Source organism: Pavona decussata, unplaced genomic scaffold (assembly GCF_977016875.1).
Source record: "Pavona decussata unplaced genomic scaffold, jaPavDecu1.1 SCAFFOLD_163, whole genome shotgun sequence".
In the NCBI taxonomy this organism is placed as follows: Eukaryota; Metazoa; Cnidaria; class Anthozoa; order Scleractinia; family Agariciidae; genus Pavona; species Pavona decussata.
This window is the reverse complement of record NW_028145574.1, coordinates 926-21,959: the sequence shown is the minus strand read 5'-3', so window position 1 is coordinate 21,959 and position 21,034 is coordinate 926. Positions and strand designations below refer to the sequence as shown.

General features: G+C 37.4%; 1 protein-coding gene across 1 annotated transcript; it reads right to left on the bottom strand.

The window, feature by feature from the left end:
• Window positions 1–1,590: 1,590 nt before the first annotated feature.
• On the bottom strand, window positions 1,591–20,675 carry LOC146464449 (uncharacterized). Its single transcript, XM_085129679.1, has 6 exons — window positions 19,337–20,675; window positions 15,521–15,786; window positions 10,406–10,535; window positions 7,665–7,752; window positions 6,785–6,936; window positions 1,591–5,925 (listed from the first exon to the last, which is right to left on the bottom strand). Exons 1-6 carry the CDS (start codon window positions 20,509–20,511, stop codon window positions 5,802–5,804), a joined length of 1,935 nt encoding a protein of 644 aa, XP_084985805.1. The 5' UTR covers window positions 20,512–20,675; the 3' UTR covers window positions 1,591–5,801.
• Window positions 20,676–21,034: the final 359 nt, after the last annotated feature.

Genomic DNA, 21,034 nt, shown 5'->3' with positions numbered 1-21,034 from the left:
CAGCAATTTCCGGTATGATCGTTGTGTGCGTGTGAAGGTCACATTCAATTTTAAAAGTGTTCTACGCTTTCTACCAAATCTTGTGGTGATCACTGGCATGGTATTAAAACGCAAACTTTTGGAAGCGTTTTCCGTCATCATTGTTCAAGTCCGGATATTTACAGGTTTGGACACAAATAATTTAAAGTAGTAATTAAAGATACTTCTCTCAATGAATGCTAAAGTCTTAATATTTTTAGTCATTTGATTCGGGGTCACATGAACAGACGCGAAGAAACTTAATCTGTCTATGTGTCTATTTTTGTAGTGTCTTTTGTGCATGACAAATGTCGTTTTTCCCTATATTTCATTCTGACTGCAAGAAATGCAATTCTGTTTGGTGGTTACTTATTGCCTCACTATATCTGTATGCTGGAGGTTATCACTGCCAAAAGATTGTAAGCTTACGCCCCACGCAGTCAAATATGGCCCGAGTATAAGCTGAAAACAGCTTCTCGTTAATTATTTAAAATGAAGGGCTTTTTCATCACGTTGCTATGACAACAGCTGTTACTAGGAAACAAACGAAAAAATACAATTTTATCATAGCTTGAAAAGGTGATTTGAGGGAAATCGATAGCCTTTCTCGCAGACGCTCTTTTGGCTCGTCACGCTATCTTTCCTCCTTGGAGTGTATTAAGAGACAAAGTATTTTATCGAATAAAACAATGTCGAATTCATGTCAAGAATACAGTGAAGAGGCTGTGTGGTGAGTAAGGAGGAGTGTAACGAGAAATTGTTACGAGGACTTCTTATTACGGTTACCAAAAAAGTCTGAGTTCAGTCAGCAAAACTAAATTCTCTATAGCAGTCACAGAAATAAGAGGAAGGGGCTGTAGAAGCGTTTACACGGTGCTCTCCAGCCGCAAAGATTAAGCGAGGCTCCTAGTTATTTGGTGTTGGGGAGTATGGTTAAGGGGCCGTGCACAGAAAAAAATAATAAGGGCGGACAAAACGTACATAGGGTGAGGGGATGAAATCCTGCAACGCACGCCTTTGGTCCCCACTACCTGAGCACCTGGGAAGCCTACTGGCCGCTGGCAGGAAGCTCTTTACTTCATTAGGACATGGGCTACATTACATTAGGACTACATTAGGGCATGGGAGAGAGGTTTGCTAAGGGACGTCGTCAGAATTCAATGTGGGATGAAACTCGTGACTGTTGTAAAAGCGGCAAGAAACGCTGGTCACAGTGCTGAATAACGCAGTGCGCATCAATATCACCGTCAGGTGATTTTTCGATTACGACCCACACTCACAGCCTCCAAGTCACAGCGCATTATAGGATGTCCGCACATCTCCAAATTGCATGCGCACGACAAAGGCCTTACGACTTCGCAAAATTTCCATGCGCCTCAGTGCGTCCTCCAATCCCCCAATACCTAAGAGTGGGACTAGAAATGTGCCTGGTTCCTAGCAGTGATGCCCGAAATTTGCACCAAAAATCGAATGAGCACGAAAGAAACGTGGGTACGAGGATGAACCAATCTCTGAACCTTTCACAGAGTCCGATACTTTTAGCTACTAATCAAGACCAAATAAAACACAAGGCTTGTATATGATTCATTTAATATAAACCTCTCTCTTATATGAAACAAACAAAGCAATTCGTTAGCTACATACTGGCCAAACGTAGACTATATGTCTAGGGCCAGAATATTCCTAAATATAAACCTTGTTAACCTTGATGTACACGTACCCGATTTTTTGAAAAGGTAGTCGATGAAAATGTGCGTAAACACAACGAAACGCGGATTTTCCGGCCTCTAGAAGATCCAAAACGACGCAAAAGAGAGAGGAAAGGAGAAAGAGTGTAAAGAAAGAGGAAAATGCGACTGTGCAACCTTTTGTCTTTACATTCGGACCGCACTCTCAAAGAGGCAAGACTTGAACGGGCCCCTTTTCAAACCTCCGGGTAGACATGTTCAAGGTATTTCATTTCAGCCCATTATTTCTTGTTCCTGGTATTCAAGCGTACTCTCCAGCGAAATACAAAGTAAAATACCTGGAGATCAGGAGAATTAATGGCAATAATTATAATAAATTGCATCCAATAATCTCGCCAGACACACCAGCGCTGGCATTTTTAAAATTTCTAATTTCCAATTAATACCTTCTGAAAACATGGTGGTTTCAAAATGTCCTTACAATTACATTTCCTGGTAAATCCATTTCTTGATCAATTGTAGTGCAAAAAGAGCAACCACGAAATTTCACGAAATTTGCATTTTGAAAAAAGGCACGATTAACTGTGATCTTACAACTCTGAAAATATGGAATCTCGAATTCACCTATATTTTTTCTGTCAAATTTAAGTAAATTAAGGGGTAACATTATTTCCTTTACCACCAGCTAAAACTTATGGTAATGTTCTAACACGTTTACCTCTAAGGGAGAAATGCTCCATGAACGTTAAGTCCTTTTGCATATTTACAAACCACGCACGTTTTTAATTATAAACAATACTATCAATGACTTTCTTAACGCGTCTATCATAAACTAACATTCCGTTTAGTGTTACCTTACGCCAAGACCTCTGCCTTGTCATTATTTATGTTATTTATGAAAATGTAGTCAAATTCACTCCCATTCAACGTAATTTTTTACCAGTGTATGTCAACTGAACTTTACGAAAATATTTGGACACTCAAAAGTCCCGAGAACTTTTCGGGCCCGAAAACATTTCGGGGCGCTTTTCGGGTCTTTTTTCGGGTCCCGAAAAATGTTTCTCAGAACACCCAAAAGTGTCCCGAATTGTCTCCCGATATGTTCGGGAATCTTTTCGTGTTATCAGCTACGATAATGCAACTAGACCTGGAAAGCTTATTTTAGAACACGGCTTTATTATTACAACTTAACTCAAACTCTCGTTTTGGATAACCTTTTCCTCGATAAAAGTAACGCGATACAACAATTTAACTGAAAAAGGAATTCCCGAAAACGCATTTCGAGAGCTTTCTAGCACCCGAAAATTATCGGGGAAAATGACGCGACTCTTTCCGGGTCCGAAATGTTCGCATGCTTTGAGAAACACGGGCCCGAAAAGTTTTCGGGAGTTTTGAGAAACGTACGCCAGGACCGAGTTGTTCAAAGCCCGATTAGTACTAATCCTGGGTTAACTGGGAACAAAATATGTATGTTGGCATGGTAGTTACCCTGGATAAGCGCTAATCATGCTTCGTACAACCTGGACCAGGATTTTGTAATCAATGATATGTGACATCGCTGCTTTGATATTCCAAGACTGAATGTGAAATAAGATTTCAATGAACTTTCTGAAAAGCTACCAGCAAACAAGAATGCAATCCAGTAAGGCAATTCATGTGCTTCATTTGTGCGAAATAAATTGAACATATTTGATTCTCTAGCACACATAGGCTCGATTTCCGCCGTCTCATTTTTCCGAACAGCGGCTGGTAATCGAGCCTATAGCACACACTGGTGAGCTGTAACTAAAAATTATCAACAATTCAAATCTAAGCCTCCCACTTAAATGACTTTTTACATCTGTTACTAGTTCACAGAAGATTAAATAAAACTGAAAAAATTAATCCCCGCAAGAGTCTTTTATCAGAAAGCATTCAAAATTTAACATAGAAGTTTGATATCCAAAAATTATTAATTCGAAACTATATGTTTGATCACATCAATATCAAAACACTGATTGCAAGTAGAAAAAAAAATCACTTAGATAACTCCTCAGTATAAGATGATAAAAAAAGATAGTGCAATTCACAGTTAAAAAAATTATTATTACTTGGTAATACGAAATTTCTACAAAAACATACTCACTACATTGGTATTTAATTGCTTAATATATTAGATTTCATTTCAAATATAGATATATCTTAAAATAATTAATTCTGTTTTATTCTACTCTATTCTATTCTACACAAAATACTACATGTAGTGCTCATTAAAATAACTTAAAAGTGATGAGCAACTTCATTAAAACTCCTACAATGGATAATACTACCCTCGAATAAACATTATGTATTTTTCTCTGCAAAATTCGTGGTTACCCCCAGTTTTTTTTTATAATAATTATTATTATTTCAACAACACTTGCTTAGATCTTCAGTTCTCTCATTTTTAATTCTTGAATTGCGCATGCGCAATGAACGAGTTACAGCAGTTAGGGGGGAAAATTCACTCGCTCGATTGGTCGTTAATTTTATCTTAATTTACTCAGAATTTTTTCAAACTCATAAATCATTCATTAGTCGACCTGTTATGTATTCACCATCAGCCGCCATTACGGGACAAAAAGTAAGGACGAAAACTCAACGCAAGAATAAATTATTCTAGAAAGAAAACAGTTATAAGTACGTGAGGATCATCCGGGTGAGTGTAGTCCTAAGAAGGACTGTTTGAGGTGACATTGACGTTTCGACAACCGAAGCGGAAGTCATCTTCAGAGTCAAGTGAAAACAGCGTCAAAAAAAAAGTTAGTAGAGGTGCTGCTTGCGAAATCCTTCCACTTACTGAAACTAAGGCGCAACTTCCCTTTTCAGTGCAGATATTTTGCCAAAAGTTCGTCTTCGACAATTGCTCGTTTCATTCGGTGTCAATCAGATCAGGACTTTAACACTAGAAAATATACACGCAGTAACACAACGCTTCAAGCATTTCTATCTCTGGCCGCAAAATGTAAACGTTCAATTAACTTTAAAGATCCAAGGCAATGCCGTGACAGAAAAGCTAAGAGTAAAGTAGGAAACTAAAACTTCGCAATAAATTTCATTCGGGGTCGAGTGTGAGCAATAAGATTCACCGGAACAAACGTAAACACTGAAAATTTGCATACGCAAAGCGACAGTTTAATACTGAGTGCCGCAACGATTAAAGCATTTCTATATCTTAAGAAAAACGTTAAAAAAACGTTAGCAAAATTGAAAACCCATTTCGATGTCATAAAACGTTCACAGAAGCCGTCGTTTGGACGTAAATCAAGTAAAAAGGAACTCATCTGCTTGGCAACCAAAATCATTCATTTGTATCAAGTTTCATTGGGCAACAGGGCGGGAAGATGAGAAACCCTGGCAACGAGGTTGACGCGAGGACAAAACTTGCGGCGGTTCTTAGAATGAAAGCTGGACACCTGCTGCTTGTTATTCAATCACCACGGGAGCCGCAGTACCTTTCCACTTATATCCAACTTGTGCTACTTGAAGCCCTTTTACAAAAACCTGGCAACGCTCTCTTTTGAGTCAAAATGTTTTGTCGATTGGCAACCACCTAAGTCAATCAAAAGAACGCACACTTCCACCTTTCCTTTTGTCTCGCCTATCGAAAGGAGTAGTGCTAGTGAAGTTCAATTGTCTTGTAAGTTAAGCAAATTTTGAAGACATAATCCGAAATATCATTTCATTCACCTGTTCAATTTACGAGTTCGGTCACGGAGCGCTTTTATTAAGCCTAACAACAGTCTTTTCTTCAAGGACTATACTCTCACCTGGATGGTCACTCTGGAACAAAACAAAACAAACAAACTACAGGGATCAACCAATAATTTTTGCTAAATCAATTAAACAAATGTGGGCAAGAAGGGTGCTTTTATAAGACATGTGATATGAATTTCACTATGAACTTGGTTATTATGTCAAACTAAACCCACCGGCAATCAATTTGTTCCAAGTCGACTCGTTATCCTCCTCTTGGTATTATGTTCATATGTATCAAATATGTATCAAACCATAACCTAATATCTGAAGCTCTGTAATAGTTAACCTGAAGAAGCCTCTCCTCTATACTTGCTTCGGCTACTGCTGTTTCCCAGCAAAGTGTTGATAGATAAAGTGAACATAAGTGATCAAACTTTTAGGTTCTGGAATATCCACTGCCATGACATCCTCCAACTCCAGTAATGGCTCAATTCCCTCTTCACTGAAAAACAACATACATGGAACTGTGTTCTGGTAAAACATCTTGTCACTCCCAAAAGCAACCCATACAAGTACGTCAAACCTTGAAAAATTCCTAAATTTGAAATTATTCAATACTAAAACACAAACATTAAAACCAAATGAAAGTACTGCTGAGAAGCTTTCATCAAACACACAAGATATAACCACGTCACATGACCCAACGTTTAACTCTGAGAAAAAATGGGCCAATGCAGTAACAGCTTTGTTAATTCTATCTACCTTATTCTTACTAATTTTCGCAATTTCCGCGATTTTTTTAATACTCGCAGAAAATGAGATTGTGCGAACAACAAGGATTTTAAATGTTCTAAGTTAACCGGGCCTTATGGTGAATTGTTCTGGCCCCAGTTGTTCAAAGAACGGATAACTTTATCCAGCGGATAACTCGCTATACAGCAGATAAAATGCATTGGTCGGAGTACATTTTATCGGCTGGATAGCGATTTATCCACTGGATCGGTAGCATTATCCGCGCTTTGAACAACTGCGGCCTGAATTAAAACTGTAACTATCTGTGCTTGAAAACAACTTTCCGGTCTCGTTTACGACTAGCACTCTTTCTCCTATTTACTTTTTTCTTCAGTTTGCAATTCGGCCAAACCTCTTTAGTACAATCATCAAAGTTTCCATTTGTAGGCTCCTTGTAGTTAGATTGGGCCTTTGTATCTTTCCAGTGTTTCCCTATTCTTTGTGACAAGTGCCCTCAGCTCAGGGTTTAAGAAAATAGAGAGATTTAGCATCGCGTATAAGTGAAAATTAGTAAGAATAAGGTACATAAATATCTAACTGATCTAAGTGGTGGACTAAACAATACTCACCCTGCTACTTTGAAGGCAAGTGTCCAATTTCCCCTCTTGTCGTTAGGATCTAGAGTATCATATGGGATCCTCTCGGGTAGGAAGTAATTTAACAGGGCACACATTGCAAGTCCATTGGCCCAACTTGTGGTAAAATTTTGAATATCCACTCCCTGTAAAACAAAGATAAGATGTTGATGTAAAATGAAGCCTCAGATGCAATGGTTTCCTGCTTAGTTTATTCTGAATTTAACCAGCCAAGATAAACGACTATGGCCAGGATTAAGTCAAACAATGGGGAGCTTTTCCAAACATCTTGAGGCCAAAGTGTTGCTACTGATTGTCAAAGGCAAGCTGGATTCAAACCCTACAGCTTATTCACATATCTGTTTTACAAGGAACTCACACCTTCAGATATTTATGTAACATTTTAACTACAAACTAAGCGGAAAGCTAAACTTCAAAAATCTCCTGTAAAAGGTAAAGCTACTCTACAGAATTATATCAATTCAAGCAAAATTAGGTGTAACATCTAAATCTGTCTTCAATAAAACAGAAAATGCTGGCAAATGTAAGTCCAGTTGGCAGTTACTCTGACGTCACAAAATGTATTTCTGTGGTGCCCGTAATAAAAACCTCAAAAGTGTGCCTAAAGTTAGTATACACAAAGCAAGCACAAAGATTTCAGTACTTCATGCACACATGCACACCTGGGAACTTATTTTCAGTCAACACTGTAATCCCAGTTCCGTCATGCTATAGAAACTGAATTTAACCTCTGGCAACATTGGCCACCCAGGCCTAAAGTGCAACTTTACCTCCTCATTGTTACAGTATAATGGACTCACACTCAAATTATTCACACCCACTTTTAACTGGTTTCAAGAATAAACAAACAAACCTCATGATATTTGGTCCGTCGGCGACACCATTCCTGCAATGAATTAATTGCAGTGTTGCCACTCTGAAAGTTTCGTCCTCCTCCCTCACTAAATGTTGTGAGAAGAAAGGCGATGAGTACTTAAGGACATTGCACAAGCATAGCAAGATAACTGACACTCGGTAGATAATCACTCAGGTTATTATTTATGAGTGGCTAGATGGGTTTACTCGATTTTAGCCACTTTCATTTACACATAAACTAAAGGAGGGTTGTGGGGGTAACTGTGCTTGAAAAATAATGAAAGATTGGAAAATCTATTTCTAACCATATGGGCAGGAAATACTTAAAGGCAGTTTAATTGCAACAAGGCAGTTCACAGTTGCCTACAATAACAGAGTCCCTCACGCCGTTTTTAAATCCAACACAACACTCTGGTCCCACATTGTGCAATCGATCTTTCTAAACGAGACAGAGTGCAGCAATGTCTACATCTAATCTGCACCATAGGTGTAGCTGAGGACTGGGTAGGGGGAGAATTAAAGGAGGAGAAATAATGAGGGGGGTACCTTCCGTAAAGACTGCCACTGTTTCATTTCTGCAGCTGCTGATAGCCACAAAATTGTGATTCCGATTGATTAATTTGGACAATAGCTGAGGTGTGAACTGTGGCAATCTCAAACAAAATGAATGGATTTTCACAATAATATGCTACAGTTGTATAGGGAATTTCTGCAGACCTGAACCTGGTGGTGAGTTGTGAATTTTAACTTTAAACCAAAGCAAGAAGCTCTTCTAGAGGGAAAACATGTTTTGGAACTTCTGCTGACAGGGTAAGGCAAAAACCCCATTTATCAAAATAGCAATGTTTGCTTGCACCAAGTGTCGGGAAAATAGAACTGATGTGCGTGACTTAAGTATTGTATGATAAACTATTAACTAGAAATTGAATGAATAATGTCACGAAATATGGATAGGATTAAGTAAGTGACTTAACAGATTGCACAATTATTGTAAACCGGCAAAACCGAAGTTTATGTACTGGAAAAGAAATGCGTGTTATTTTGTAATAAGAACTAAATTTAGGAGCATCACAAAAGACTAGGCTGCGGATTTAGCGGATTGGACAACCGAGAAAGAGGTTCTATTATCGCCCGATATGGAATGCTAGTTTTGGCCGCTCTGTTTTAGATAGAGCTGCAGTAGAGAAAAAGTTGTGAGGCTTTACACTTAAATTGTTGTATACTGAGACGAGTATCATGACGTACCATTTAAGATTATGCAGGGCTGTTTTGCAGCCTGCAGTATAAGCATAATTGTACGAAATAATAGGAGGCAAGATATAATAATGTAACTCCCCTCCGTTGCCTTCCCATTTCTTTATTGATACTAATAATTAATGTTCCATTTCCTTTTCAGGTTGTTAGACACCAGTTCCTTCACTTCCCAAAAATGCGAGGTTATCAGGGGGCGCCAGCGGATATGGCCTGGGGTGGCCTAGTTTTGGTTTTTAAACCGTTGTTTGTTAAATAGCTGCCATGTGTGAAGCAAATATAGGGTATTTACATTTTTATATCTCGCCTCCTATTATTTCATACAATTATGCTTCTACTGCAGGCTGCAAAGCAGCCCTTGCATAATCTTTTCACTTGGATTTGTGAACAAACTGCCATTATTATTATTATTATTATTAATCTTAAATTATATTCAACTAAAGTACAATTGCGGCTATCACACTCCATTTAATTGTCTATTTAATTTTGTTTAATTATGATACCATTCAAATTTAAGAGAATTGGCAGAGTAACCTCGCAATCTGAAGTTAAAAACAAAATGACACCCAATTGCAGCTTGGCGGCCATGTTTTTCACCACCATCACAAGCGATTCTCAGGGGAGAAAAGAGGTTCGAAAGGCTGCCATCACAAATGTTGCAATATTTGTGCCTCGGGTTGTTAATTTAACACGACACAGTGGTGCACTTCTTGTGTACCCTCCTTCAGCCATTCCTTGGCTTACTTGATCCCACACTGAGTTTCTTTCACTGACTCTTCACTCCACAAGGCAATAAGGAGTCTCGTCTCTGTTCCCCCACATGTTGCCACTTTGGTCGATCGTGCACTATTATTACTTCATAAACTCATTAATAATTAATAAGCCCATTGACCTATCAAATCACGTGCAGTGGTTTTAAAACGTGGTAAATCCTCGTCCTTATTAGTATGCGGTATTTAATGTTTTTCTCGGATGCTTATTTCCAACGTTCACAAAAGCATCATTGTTATGAACTCTCTTGACACACGCTTTACCAGGAATGTTTTTGAAGCCATTCAAAAAACTCGCAGCACATGTTTTATCGGGTCTAAAACCATTCGGCTGCACCTCATGGTTTTAAATCCCGATAAAACACTACTACTCGTGTTTTAAATATAATTACTTCAAACTAACCCCTTGAGGTTATTTGAAATAATCGTAATCCGATTATAATCAAGGACTGTAATTATTAGTTAATGAGGACACCCCCAAATATAATTTGATTAAAATTCAATTATAGTTTCAAGAGGGCAAGTGTGAACACAGCTTTAGTTTACTACAAAGATTGTAATTATTAGAATTAGTCCTTTTCCGTGTTGTATGTATGTGCAGGATTTCAATAAACTGTATGATCCAAATATAAATAAATAAATAAATAAACAAAAAAAATGTGGTTCTGGAGCAAGTTTCTGTGTTTAGTTACTCTTGATAACAGAGAATTCTACATACACTTTAGGAGACTGAGCCTCTAGTTGTTCTTTGAAAGCCATCCTCTTGTTCCTAGTATCTGCTTGTTGCTGTTTCTTGGCCATCATTTTTTCCTTCTTCTTCTGTGCCAGCATTGCTTCAATGGAAGTTCCTAATTTACAAAGAAATTGTGACAAAAAAAAAATAACAAGTTAGGTGCTCTGTATTTGACCTCCCTTCTCTCTAGCACTGGGGTTGTGCAATGAGCTTTTCAATAACTTGATTACTAACTGTCAGAAAGGTAAAATTATGTTAAAACCATTTGAACAAATTAAAACAGGTTTGAAAAACATAGTAAAACAACACAGAAGCATCCTTTATAGCTCTAGACACTTGCAATAAGATGTCTTTACCCTACTTCTCATGATAACTGATGCTGGTCAACAAATAAAAACTTGTGTCTTGAGCTTCGCTGACCTCAACTGGCTACCATGCATGTGTTGACAAATATTAAAAGAAAAACGAAATTACCGAAAAGAAAATAGCACAACTAATTTCAGAAAACAATGTGGCAATTAAAGACAAGAAATTACAAGACAGTAACTCTGAGGAGTTAATGACTCATGGATGGCTGAGCTAAACTAGTTTTGTTTTGTTTAATTGTGCTAACACAGCAGGGTGCAAAGAAAGTCAGTGCTAGCCCCGAAAGTCATTTTAACTAGCCTAAAAAAAAATCACAAGTCGCTAAAGTAGTATTAATTTATTCAGTACATGTGTTAATCAGATAATTATTAATTACATGACTAGTCAGTTAGTTAGCTGCTTTATTAAAATTGACAATCCACCATAATTTAACGAAACCATTAATTAATGGTAAAAGTTGGCCTGGTAAGAAACTTAACACATTGGCACAATGATTAACTCTTGATTTTTGGTCGTGAACGACTCTGTCTTTCTTTCATTATAAATGTCAATTGGTAATTAAATGATGGAGTAAAAAAATAAGGTGAAACAAGCAGTCATGTAAATCAACTAGAAGCTGTATTTCCTAGCTGTTCAAAGTCTCATTACATTTTGTAATCATTAGAACATACATGAACCAAATACTAAAAGAAAAAGGTCTCATGAAGAAACAAGTGATGAATATGTATGAATCTCAGCATGTGCAACACATGAATGACTTAGACTAACATACGTCTTGCAATTTGGAATAAATCTACGCACATCTTCTGAGCAAAACTAGTTTGAAACTAATTAAAACAAATTCCCACTAGACACGCTAACACAACAACGAGGAAACCTGCTGACAACAGCGCAGTCAGAACTTGATCATGCATTTTGCCGCCAAAAAATATTTCCTGCCAGAAAATGTCTCCAGCTGAAAGGAGCACATTTATTAACTGAAAAGTTCACTGCTAATCATATCTTTTTGCATAAAACTTGACATCTTTCATCATATTTTTGCTTTTCACACAAAAGTATTACATCAAGTAGATTAGTTTTCTAAAAAGAAAAAAGTTTGGCTGTCAGATTTCACGCGTAAGCAGAAAGTGCCATGTCACGCATCAGTGCCTTCGTAAACAAAATTAAGCAAATTTCTGGAGAAATGAACATTTTTAGATTTTGTCAGCTTTGATAAAGGTTTCAAAGGAAACAAAATTGTTTCATTTTCGCAATTTACATCTGATAGTTTATGGGAAAGCAATAGGACATGATCGATAAATTTTCATCAACTGTTTTTATACAGTATATATTAAAATACATACCGTAGAATTTATTGAAATGCATGTGACTATGTAAAAACCATGAACGAAACTGAATTTACTGCAGTACAGGATCAAAACCTTTTTGTTACGTTCATTGAATAATGAAGCATAATAAATACAGACAATTAGCCTTCCTTGAAATAATTCTTATTTAGCAAGAGTAAGTCATTTTTTAAATTACTTTTGCTTAAAGATTGCGTGGACAAGACTACGAAGGAAAAATTTCACGCATTTTAAAGTCTTACGTGTCAGGCATGAAATGTTATGCGATACTTTTTTCAAAGGATTTCCCTTTGTGAGATCAGCTTGAAAAACGGCTTTCGGTTCACATAAATGTAACTGGAAGTTAAAATAGTATGTCGTACAGTAATTTTTTTAATTTTAATTCCCAAAAACCTTCACTTGCCCGTCGGGCAAGTGATGGTCAGAATCCACTAGCCCGATCCCAAAATCCACTAGCCCCGGGCTATCGGACACGACTTTCTTTGCACGCTGCACAGTGTTCCCATGACAGTCACAAAGGAGGTTTATACTAACAATCTCTACAGAGAGTCAGACTCAAGAGTTTGTTCAGGAAGTTACTAAAACTCAAAATGGTGACGCTTTCTCCTCTTACATGTAGCTATAAGAAGTCTCAGGGCTGCAGAACTCGGTAAAAGATTTCAAATCACTTTACGAGCCAATGGTGGAAAGTTCCAAACAAAAATTTCCCTTTTATGTGTACAAAATCCAAAATCTGTTATTATTGAACAAGAGTGATCACTCACAGTGACTAAATAGAGCCATAACTTACAAAAAATCAACATTATCATCTATTACATGCCTGGATTTTGCAAAAACAGATTATCATAACTAGCATGCAAAGAAATGTGTTGGAATAAATAAGAATTTATCTCTTGTAAAAAGCATTAGAAAACATTAATGTAACCAATTCTAGTAAGAACAAGAAGCTGTTTCCAGCTTATACTCAGGCCATATTTGACTGTGTGGTGCGTAAAGCCTACAATCTTTTAACAGTGATAACCTCCAGCATCCCCAATTCCCCCAAATAGTTAGCCTGCGAGCACGCTCTCTTGGGGGTGGATCCTCTTTCCCCCTCCCGCCCCCCACCCCCAAGAGAGCTTGCTCGCAGGCTACCAAATAGATAGATACAGAGATATAGTGAAGTAACCACCAGATAGAATTGCATTTCTTGCAGTCAGAATGAAATACAGGGGAAAACGACATTTGTCATACGAATGCTTTTTATAATCCCCAAGCTTTAATCCTTACGTTTTCACCTTTCGTTTAGAGACAGAAACCATTAGTACGGTCCTAATACGTATGTGATGCCGGGTCAATGACGGATCGTAATTTTCGGTCTGATCTAGACCCGGGGGGTACTCCCTTACGTGACCTTAACGGGGACGTGCGGCCCGATAGGGTATGGTTTTCAGGGTGTTTTGTCTTGAACAGGGTATCTATTTCATCACTTTCTGTCTTAAACAGGGTATCCCTACATGACCTAATGGCTTAAACAGATTGTGATTGCCAATGCATTAAAATACAGTAAGAAACTAGTGTATTTTTATTTCATTCTAGTCTTAAACAGGATGTGATTTTGGGTTAAATGTCTTAGAAAGGGCCGGAAAATTTTGAATTCTGTTTTAAACGGGATAGGGAAATCGGTGAACGCCCGGGCCGCACCTCCCTACCCAAGCATCTGTTGAGTACCCCCCCCCCCCCCCACCGGGATCTAGAGTAACGTTATGCATCACGCGTACGTTTATATCCTTGTACGTTTTTCAATGTTTCGCTGTTTATATTTTTAAATGAAATTCAGGGGAAAGCATGTGTTATTCACCTTTCATTTGAAGACAGAAACCGTTTCTACATTGATTGTTTTTCTATAGTAAACGTGAGACATCTTTATCTATCTTGGCCTGCGAGGTCATAGACTGATTTAGTTGCCAAATTTTCGGTTAAACAAAACTAGCTTTGAGGCACGCAGGTTAGCCTAAAAAACACTCCGGTTAGCCTAAAGAGCACTCCAGTTAGCCTAAACAGCACTTAGGTTAGCTTAAATAGCTCCCCGGTTAGCTTAACGGTTTAATAGCAGTTTATGTTGGGGTTGTTCATGCCTCGCATGTTTTGTTCATGCCTTGGACGTCTGGCTCGCATATTGTAAACACTCCTCACAGCCGGAAAAGAAAGAATGCGACCGAGATTTTAAAGAATTTGATAACACGACAGAAAACGAAACTCGTACCAGCCGAGTAAGAAAAACGAGACCGAGAACAATAACTTGTGGCCCGAAGTCTTATCTCTCGGCCCATCGCAGCCCCAAAAAGAAAAAAGAATTTGATAATGCTACCGAAACCTTAACTCAGTCAGCCTTACGGCCCGAGTAATTACAAAGATAAACAAAGTTGGCATTCTTAACTATAGCTTCTTGAAGCTACATTTTTGTATAGTTAGCTGGACAAGAGATAAGAGGCAGTACATTATAATAAAGCCTGTTAAAATTTCCCAAAACAGGAGCCTTGATCGATTTTGTTAATTAATGGTTCTAAAGACCCACACTGGCCACCTATGTCAATAGGTTCTTGGCTCAGACATTAAATACATGTATGTACAGCTACTATTTTATCCACTATTTTATTTGGAAAATTTCACACTAACCCCTTTAAGCCCTAACAGTGATCAGCATCAAATTTCTCCTTGTAATATTAATGCTTATTCAACTCCTGAGGTCTAAGAATTAAGGATATGATCACCCAAGGTGAATTTTCTTGATACTTTTATAGAAACTTGATACTTTTATAGAAAAGTGTGGGGGCAAAATAGGAGAATTTGTTCATTGATTTTAGGGGTGAAAGGGTTAATCTCACTCTAAACAATTCCTTAGCACCACTGTGATAAATTTAATTATTAAAACATTGTTTTGCACTACCCTTCAACAATTTTCAAATAACAAACTCTCCTGAAATGGTCCCAGCCATAGAAAATAAATTATTATAAATGCACTAAAATGTAAGAGGTCAGTGACTCATCTTTCTTGGCTTAACATGTTTGTTTTACAGAACAAATTTGCTCCAGTTGTCAACTGTTTACATCCCCTACAGATTATGCAGGGTGGATGACATCATCACCAACTTGGCAAAGGAGGGAGAGCCTGGGATCGAGGTCATCAAACGCAGTCCCTAATCTTTACTTATTACCAGTTAAAATAAAACCTTTTTTTGCATCATCTGACATGGTATAAATTAAATAAAAATGTAGCAGCTATAGAACAGTGACTGGGATCAGTCACACTTAAAACAGGCCTTTCAGGCACATATATGCTACCAATCTCATTTGGGACACAAGTGAATGGGACACAATGTTCGTAATGGCATAGAGATTCGCCCACCTTTTCCAGCTCCTGCAGTCCGTCGGACCTCAGTTTTACTAGTTGTCTTCGACACAGTCACTGGTGCTCCCCCTGCCTTGAGGACTTCAGTTGTCTTTGTAACCTCTCTCGTCACCTGTCCTCCATCAGTTTGTTCAACTTTAGTGCTTCTCTCTGTTGTGGTTACAACGCCTTCCTTGTCCTTCTGTTCTTTTTCACGTAAAAGGTCTGCTCGCAACTTTTGCAGTTCATTTTTGTTTTGGATGTCCACAGAAAATCTTTCACTCCTAAACAACAAAAGGAAGAGCAATGATGTTTAAAATTATACCAAAAACAAATTAAAACAAGATGTTTCTCACCAAGCATGTACAATATTATTGGCACTCAGGCAAAAACATGAGGTTTCTCTGGGTGGAAAAGGGGACCATTTAAGGCTACATGAGATGCCCAAGATTATACAACAATAATACATTAAGAAAGACTTCAAGGGGATTGTGTGAAATGCTACCTAAGCACCAACAAAGGTTAAGCATCTTTTAGAATACATCTACAAGAATGTACTCTGTGTTGTCTTTCTTAGAAACACTACTAGCTAAGACATAAAAATTAATGTTCTATTGACGTTTTGATGAATGTATAGTTGCATGAAATTGTAAGGTGTGATCATTACATTCTTGTAAAAGTAAGTGGTTTTAGATTCTTTCAAACTGTAATGTAGAAAAATTGGACAAACTGGACATTTGGCACTCTCAGGGGACGTTACATTCATTTTTGTCAACAAATAATTTATCCCAAATACACCAAATGGCCCTTATGAGAGTATTCACTTTTTCACAGTTTGGAAGATCAGAGGGTTATTGTGAGATGCAGCAAACAGTATCTCTGAGGGATTATCTGTCCCAATAAACCTGCCTTAAGGAGTTAACCTCAATTGTGTTACATAAATGAATGACTGAAAGACATGTAAAATTACATGTAACATATGTGGTGATTTCATAAGATAGTTCACTTGTGTGGGTAAAGGGGAATACACGTAGGTCAATCGTACTTTTGCTAGTCTTTTCTCCTTACAACTAACCTGGTTAAGGATTGTAGCATAAATTTAAATGTTATAAGAATTAAAATACCATAAATACTCAATGCTATCTACACACAACATCACATTCTTGTACATTTATTTAACACTTATTTAAGTTATTATTTATAATTAACAGTTTAGCAGCACTGTTTACCAAATTTGGACTTAAACATTTGCACACAACATATAACACATATCACTGCATTAGTTACAAGTATGTAGCAGAGCAAAGAATTGAGATTGTTGAGAAAAGTGTCATCCTTGAGCCCCAGAACAAAACAGACTAACCATCCATCTGGTTTACATCAAACAACTGGATTCAAGCTTGAAATCCCAAATCTGATCTTATCAGCAATCTTTAATCCTTTCACCAAGCATCAACGTCAAGCATCAAGGGTCAAACATTGATTAAGCAAGAAATGCTGTCATACATACACTATTTACCACGAAATTTACAAGAGTATGAATATTTTTCTACAACTAATTACTATGTAGCTTTCACCTAACAATTTCATGCTGTTTTTCCAAATGTGTGTGCATTACATGTACAGTTGCTCTTTCTCTTAAGCCATATTACGAATTGAAGTTGTTCACTTTTTATAGATATTTAGTACTGAGCATTTTTGAAATAGTTGTTGCTAAATTTTTGGAATAGTTTTCCCTTTGGGTCTTTTAGTTATCTTAATTAGATTTAGTTGAATAACAGAGCAACACTCGACACATCGATTTTTTGTGTGTGTAGTTTATTCAGCCTTGTTTATTTTCCAGTTCACAATCAAACAATTACATCACAAATTATAGGTGGTTTACTTTTTATTGATAAAAATTTTAAAATCATTTCTCTCTGCCAATAACTGGCGAATGCCTCTGAAGAAAATCAATCCAAAGTCACAGATCATTAGTTTTGTCACTCTGCTTTCTACCATTATAATGACTGGTCTTAACTTCTTGACCTATAAAAATGGTTGATTCTAATTTAAGATGTATCCTTTGTATAGATTAATATTATTACCCCTGAAGGTGCACAAGTTTGTCTTCCTGATACATGCATAAGAGAAAGAGTAGTCTTAAGTTGATTAAAGACGGTTTTTAAGCCCCAACCAAAGTATTTTGGATAATAACTCCAGAGGCCTTCATACAAAAGAAGTGTATATCTCTCTTTTGGCCAAGAATCAAATGAGTGCTGGACCAAACTTGCCCAGTTTTTGTACAAACTGTGGATTTTGTGTCCTGAAAGTTGATCCATATTTTCTTTTTATCTTGAAATTGAACTCTAACGATTTGACCACACCGACTACTAACTTAGCCATTACATTAAAGCAGTGGCCTTAAATAAATAATGACAAAATTCTTAGCAATTTTAATTAGCCCAAAAAAATCTGTCATGCATGCAAAAACTAGGCATGTTTGGAGCACTTTTCTGATTTCTTGACCAATGAATAATGGTAACAGGAATGAGTGGAGTCCAATTCAGTCTGTAATCATAAGAGTGATTAACAAAATCAGATGGCCGCACAGCGGGAGTCCGATTTGTTTAATCACAAGTATAATTACCGAAAGAAATGGATGACACAAAGTCCTGTTACCAGTAAATCAGTAATTAAAATCAAAATTTGAGAAAAAAAAAGCCAACAGTTGAACTTTTTGGTGAATAAATAGAGGACAACAGTTGAGCTAAGTTTCGAGATTGATTTAATTACAGCACACGCAAATGACGCATACTGTCAAATTACACAAGGCATGGCAAGTAAGCTGTCCAATAAATGCTCAAATAGGGACTGCTGATAACCAATCAGATTCAAGAATTTTGTTATAGTTATGATTAAGCAATAATTTGGACCCCTTCGTGGGAGTGCCTTCTTTTACTCTTAAATGAATGATCATACAGCACTTAGAGACAGCATGCAAGAGTATACATGTATATCAGTTGTATCACTTAAAGGAAAAGCTTGGTTTGATGTCTAATAGAGTGAGGGGAAAATGTAACCCTTAAACTCCCAAAATGATCCAATGCAAGAAACCAAATCAAGAGAAAAGAGAAAGGAAACTAGGACAAGATCTTAAACCAGCATATTCTTATATCTGAACATTAGGAACAACGATCTTTGACAGCTACTGTGACAAACATAAAATATAATTTTACAGTCACATATGGACCATAAATCAAAGACACCAAAGGCAGAGAAAATTTAAGCTCAAATATACCTTAAATTGCCAACTGTTGATCTTTCTCTTTTTAATAATAAACTTGCTTTGTAAAATGTACATGTAACTTTACAACACACATGCCTAATAAGCACTTGATGCTCAAAAACTACTTTTCAACAGATTCTTTGATAACAATCAGAATCACAAAAAACTGATTAAAAAGATCATCTCTGTTACTGTAGAACAGCTCTAGAACTCCTTTTCATCATAGCAGAAGGTTTTCTTACATTGTAAGAACTTTTTACCTGTACCTTGTTAAAAATGGCCTTTGATTTAGTTTTGAAAAGAAACGTTTTTTCAGTTGCAGTAAATTCTACAGCTAAAGCAATGTACTACATTAAGCAGAGAGACTTCTTCATGCCAGACACACTTGAAGTCAGATCAGGTTCTCTAAAGATTGAGTAAAGAGAGAAAATAGAAAATCAATAGGAGAGAATTTTACACAGACTGAAGGTTAGAGTTAGAGACAGCATGCATATAAATGACACTGCACTACAGAACATGACACACATCACAAACAATAAAATCAGAATTATAAAATAAAAACCTACCCTCTACTTGTACTGGTAGAAGGCTGCTCCTTGGTGTCATGATCTGCACTTATTTCTGATGCTCTTGATTGTTGTACACCAGCTTTTTTCAGAATAGCCTGAAAATCTTTGGTCTCCACACCAGCAGACATTTTCCTTTCTGCATTAGGACCCTTCCCAGGAAGAAACTGTTTATCTGATCTTTCCTTCCTCCAAGCCATTCGAGCCTTAAATTTCTCATCCTCTGCCGAAGTGTCAACTGATGGTTTACCAAATTTCTGAGGGGAACTTTTGGATGCTTCTGCCTTTTTAATACCCCGCTGCACAAGATAGCCTTCTTTAGAAGTCTCAACTGGTTTGTGCAGCATATTAAACAAGTCTGCGCTAGAAATCTTTCGAACTGTATTTCCAGAACTTTCCGCTGGCTCGCCATTCTCTTTAGAAAAAGAAGCTTCTGTTGTCTGGCTTTTTGCCAATGAGTGTGAGACTGAACTTCCACCATCACCTTTTTTGCTTGAGTACATGTATGTTGGGGGAGGACGTGGTGGAGCTATCTTTCCAGAGGTACTTTCATCCTGGGTCTTGCTTAGATTTCCTCTGAAATCAACCTGTACAGGCCCTTCCTTTTTCTTACCTGTATTTCTTAATGCTGACAGATTTCTTGAGGTGTCGGCACCTGTTGCCTTCAGCTGCCCACGAAAGTCTCCCTCATGAAGCTGTTGCTTCTTTTTCCCTTGTGCTGTCAGGTCTTTATCAGCTCTTAATCCAGTTTTCTTCAACTGACCTCGGAAATCAACCTGTTCTGGCCCAGAAGGTTTCCCCTTTTTAGACAGATCTCTTGGTGGGGGACCTGTTTGTTTACCAAGGATTCTACTTTTAAAATCTGCTGTGAGCTCTGGCTCTGGGTTGGTGCTACGCTTTAAGGGTCGCGGCGGTCTTGGAGGTGGTTTTCTAGGATTATCAGGCTCAGATGCACCATCTGATGTTACCCTGGACTGTGTTGATGAAGCATCATCCGCACCACAATCACTTTCCATTTTTTCCGACTTTTCATTTTCAATATTCGCCTCAATTTCATACCCTGCTTCAAGCTCTTTTGAACCAGTGACTGTAGTTTTAATATTGCAGTCTTCAGTGTCAGTCGTTTGCAAATCTACATGCAAACTCTCAAATCTCTCATTTCTTGAGGGTGACATGTGTCCTGAGTAATCAATTTCTGGTAAATTATCATTGCGTTTGGTTTCACTGGCTTTTCCTAAGCCCAACAAATTTTGATCTACTTTGCTTGTCTCTGTGAATAAAAAAGTGCACAGAAAGAGAAAGCATGTTAATTACATCTCAAGATAACAGCTTCATACATTACTAACCTCATTCCCTTAGGAGCAAAAGCCTCGGCACTGATTTTGCAGGTTGGTCGAGCAGATTTTTGTGTTGCTGCAGTTTAGACATTTATACATCAGAATTACATATTGAAAAAACAACTCTTACAAAATATAATAGAACTTGTTATTGTAAAGTGCTGTGACTTTAAGGAGTCTTTAAGTGCGAACTTTAATTAATAGCCTTAAAGTGTGCCCTTTAAAGGATCTTAAAGTACAACTTTTAAAGAACATCACCCATCCAGTTTGCAATTTATGTGCTTCTGTTATTGTTTACATCTGGGAGACCCTTGTGTTTTTCTCATAGTTGGGCATCCAGATTGATGTTCATGTGCATGAT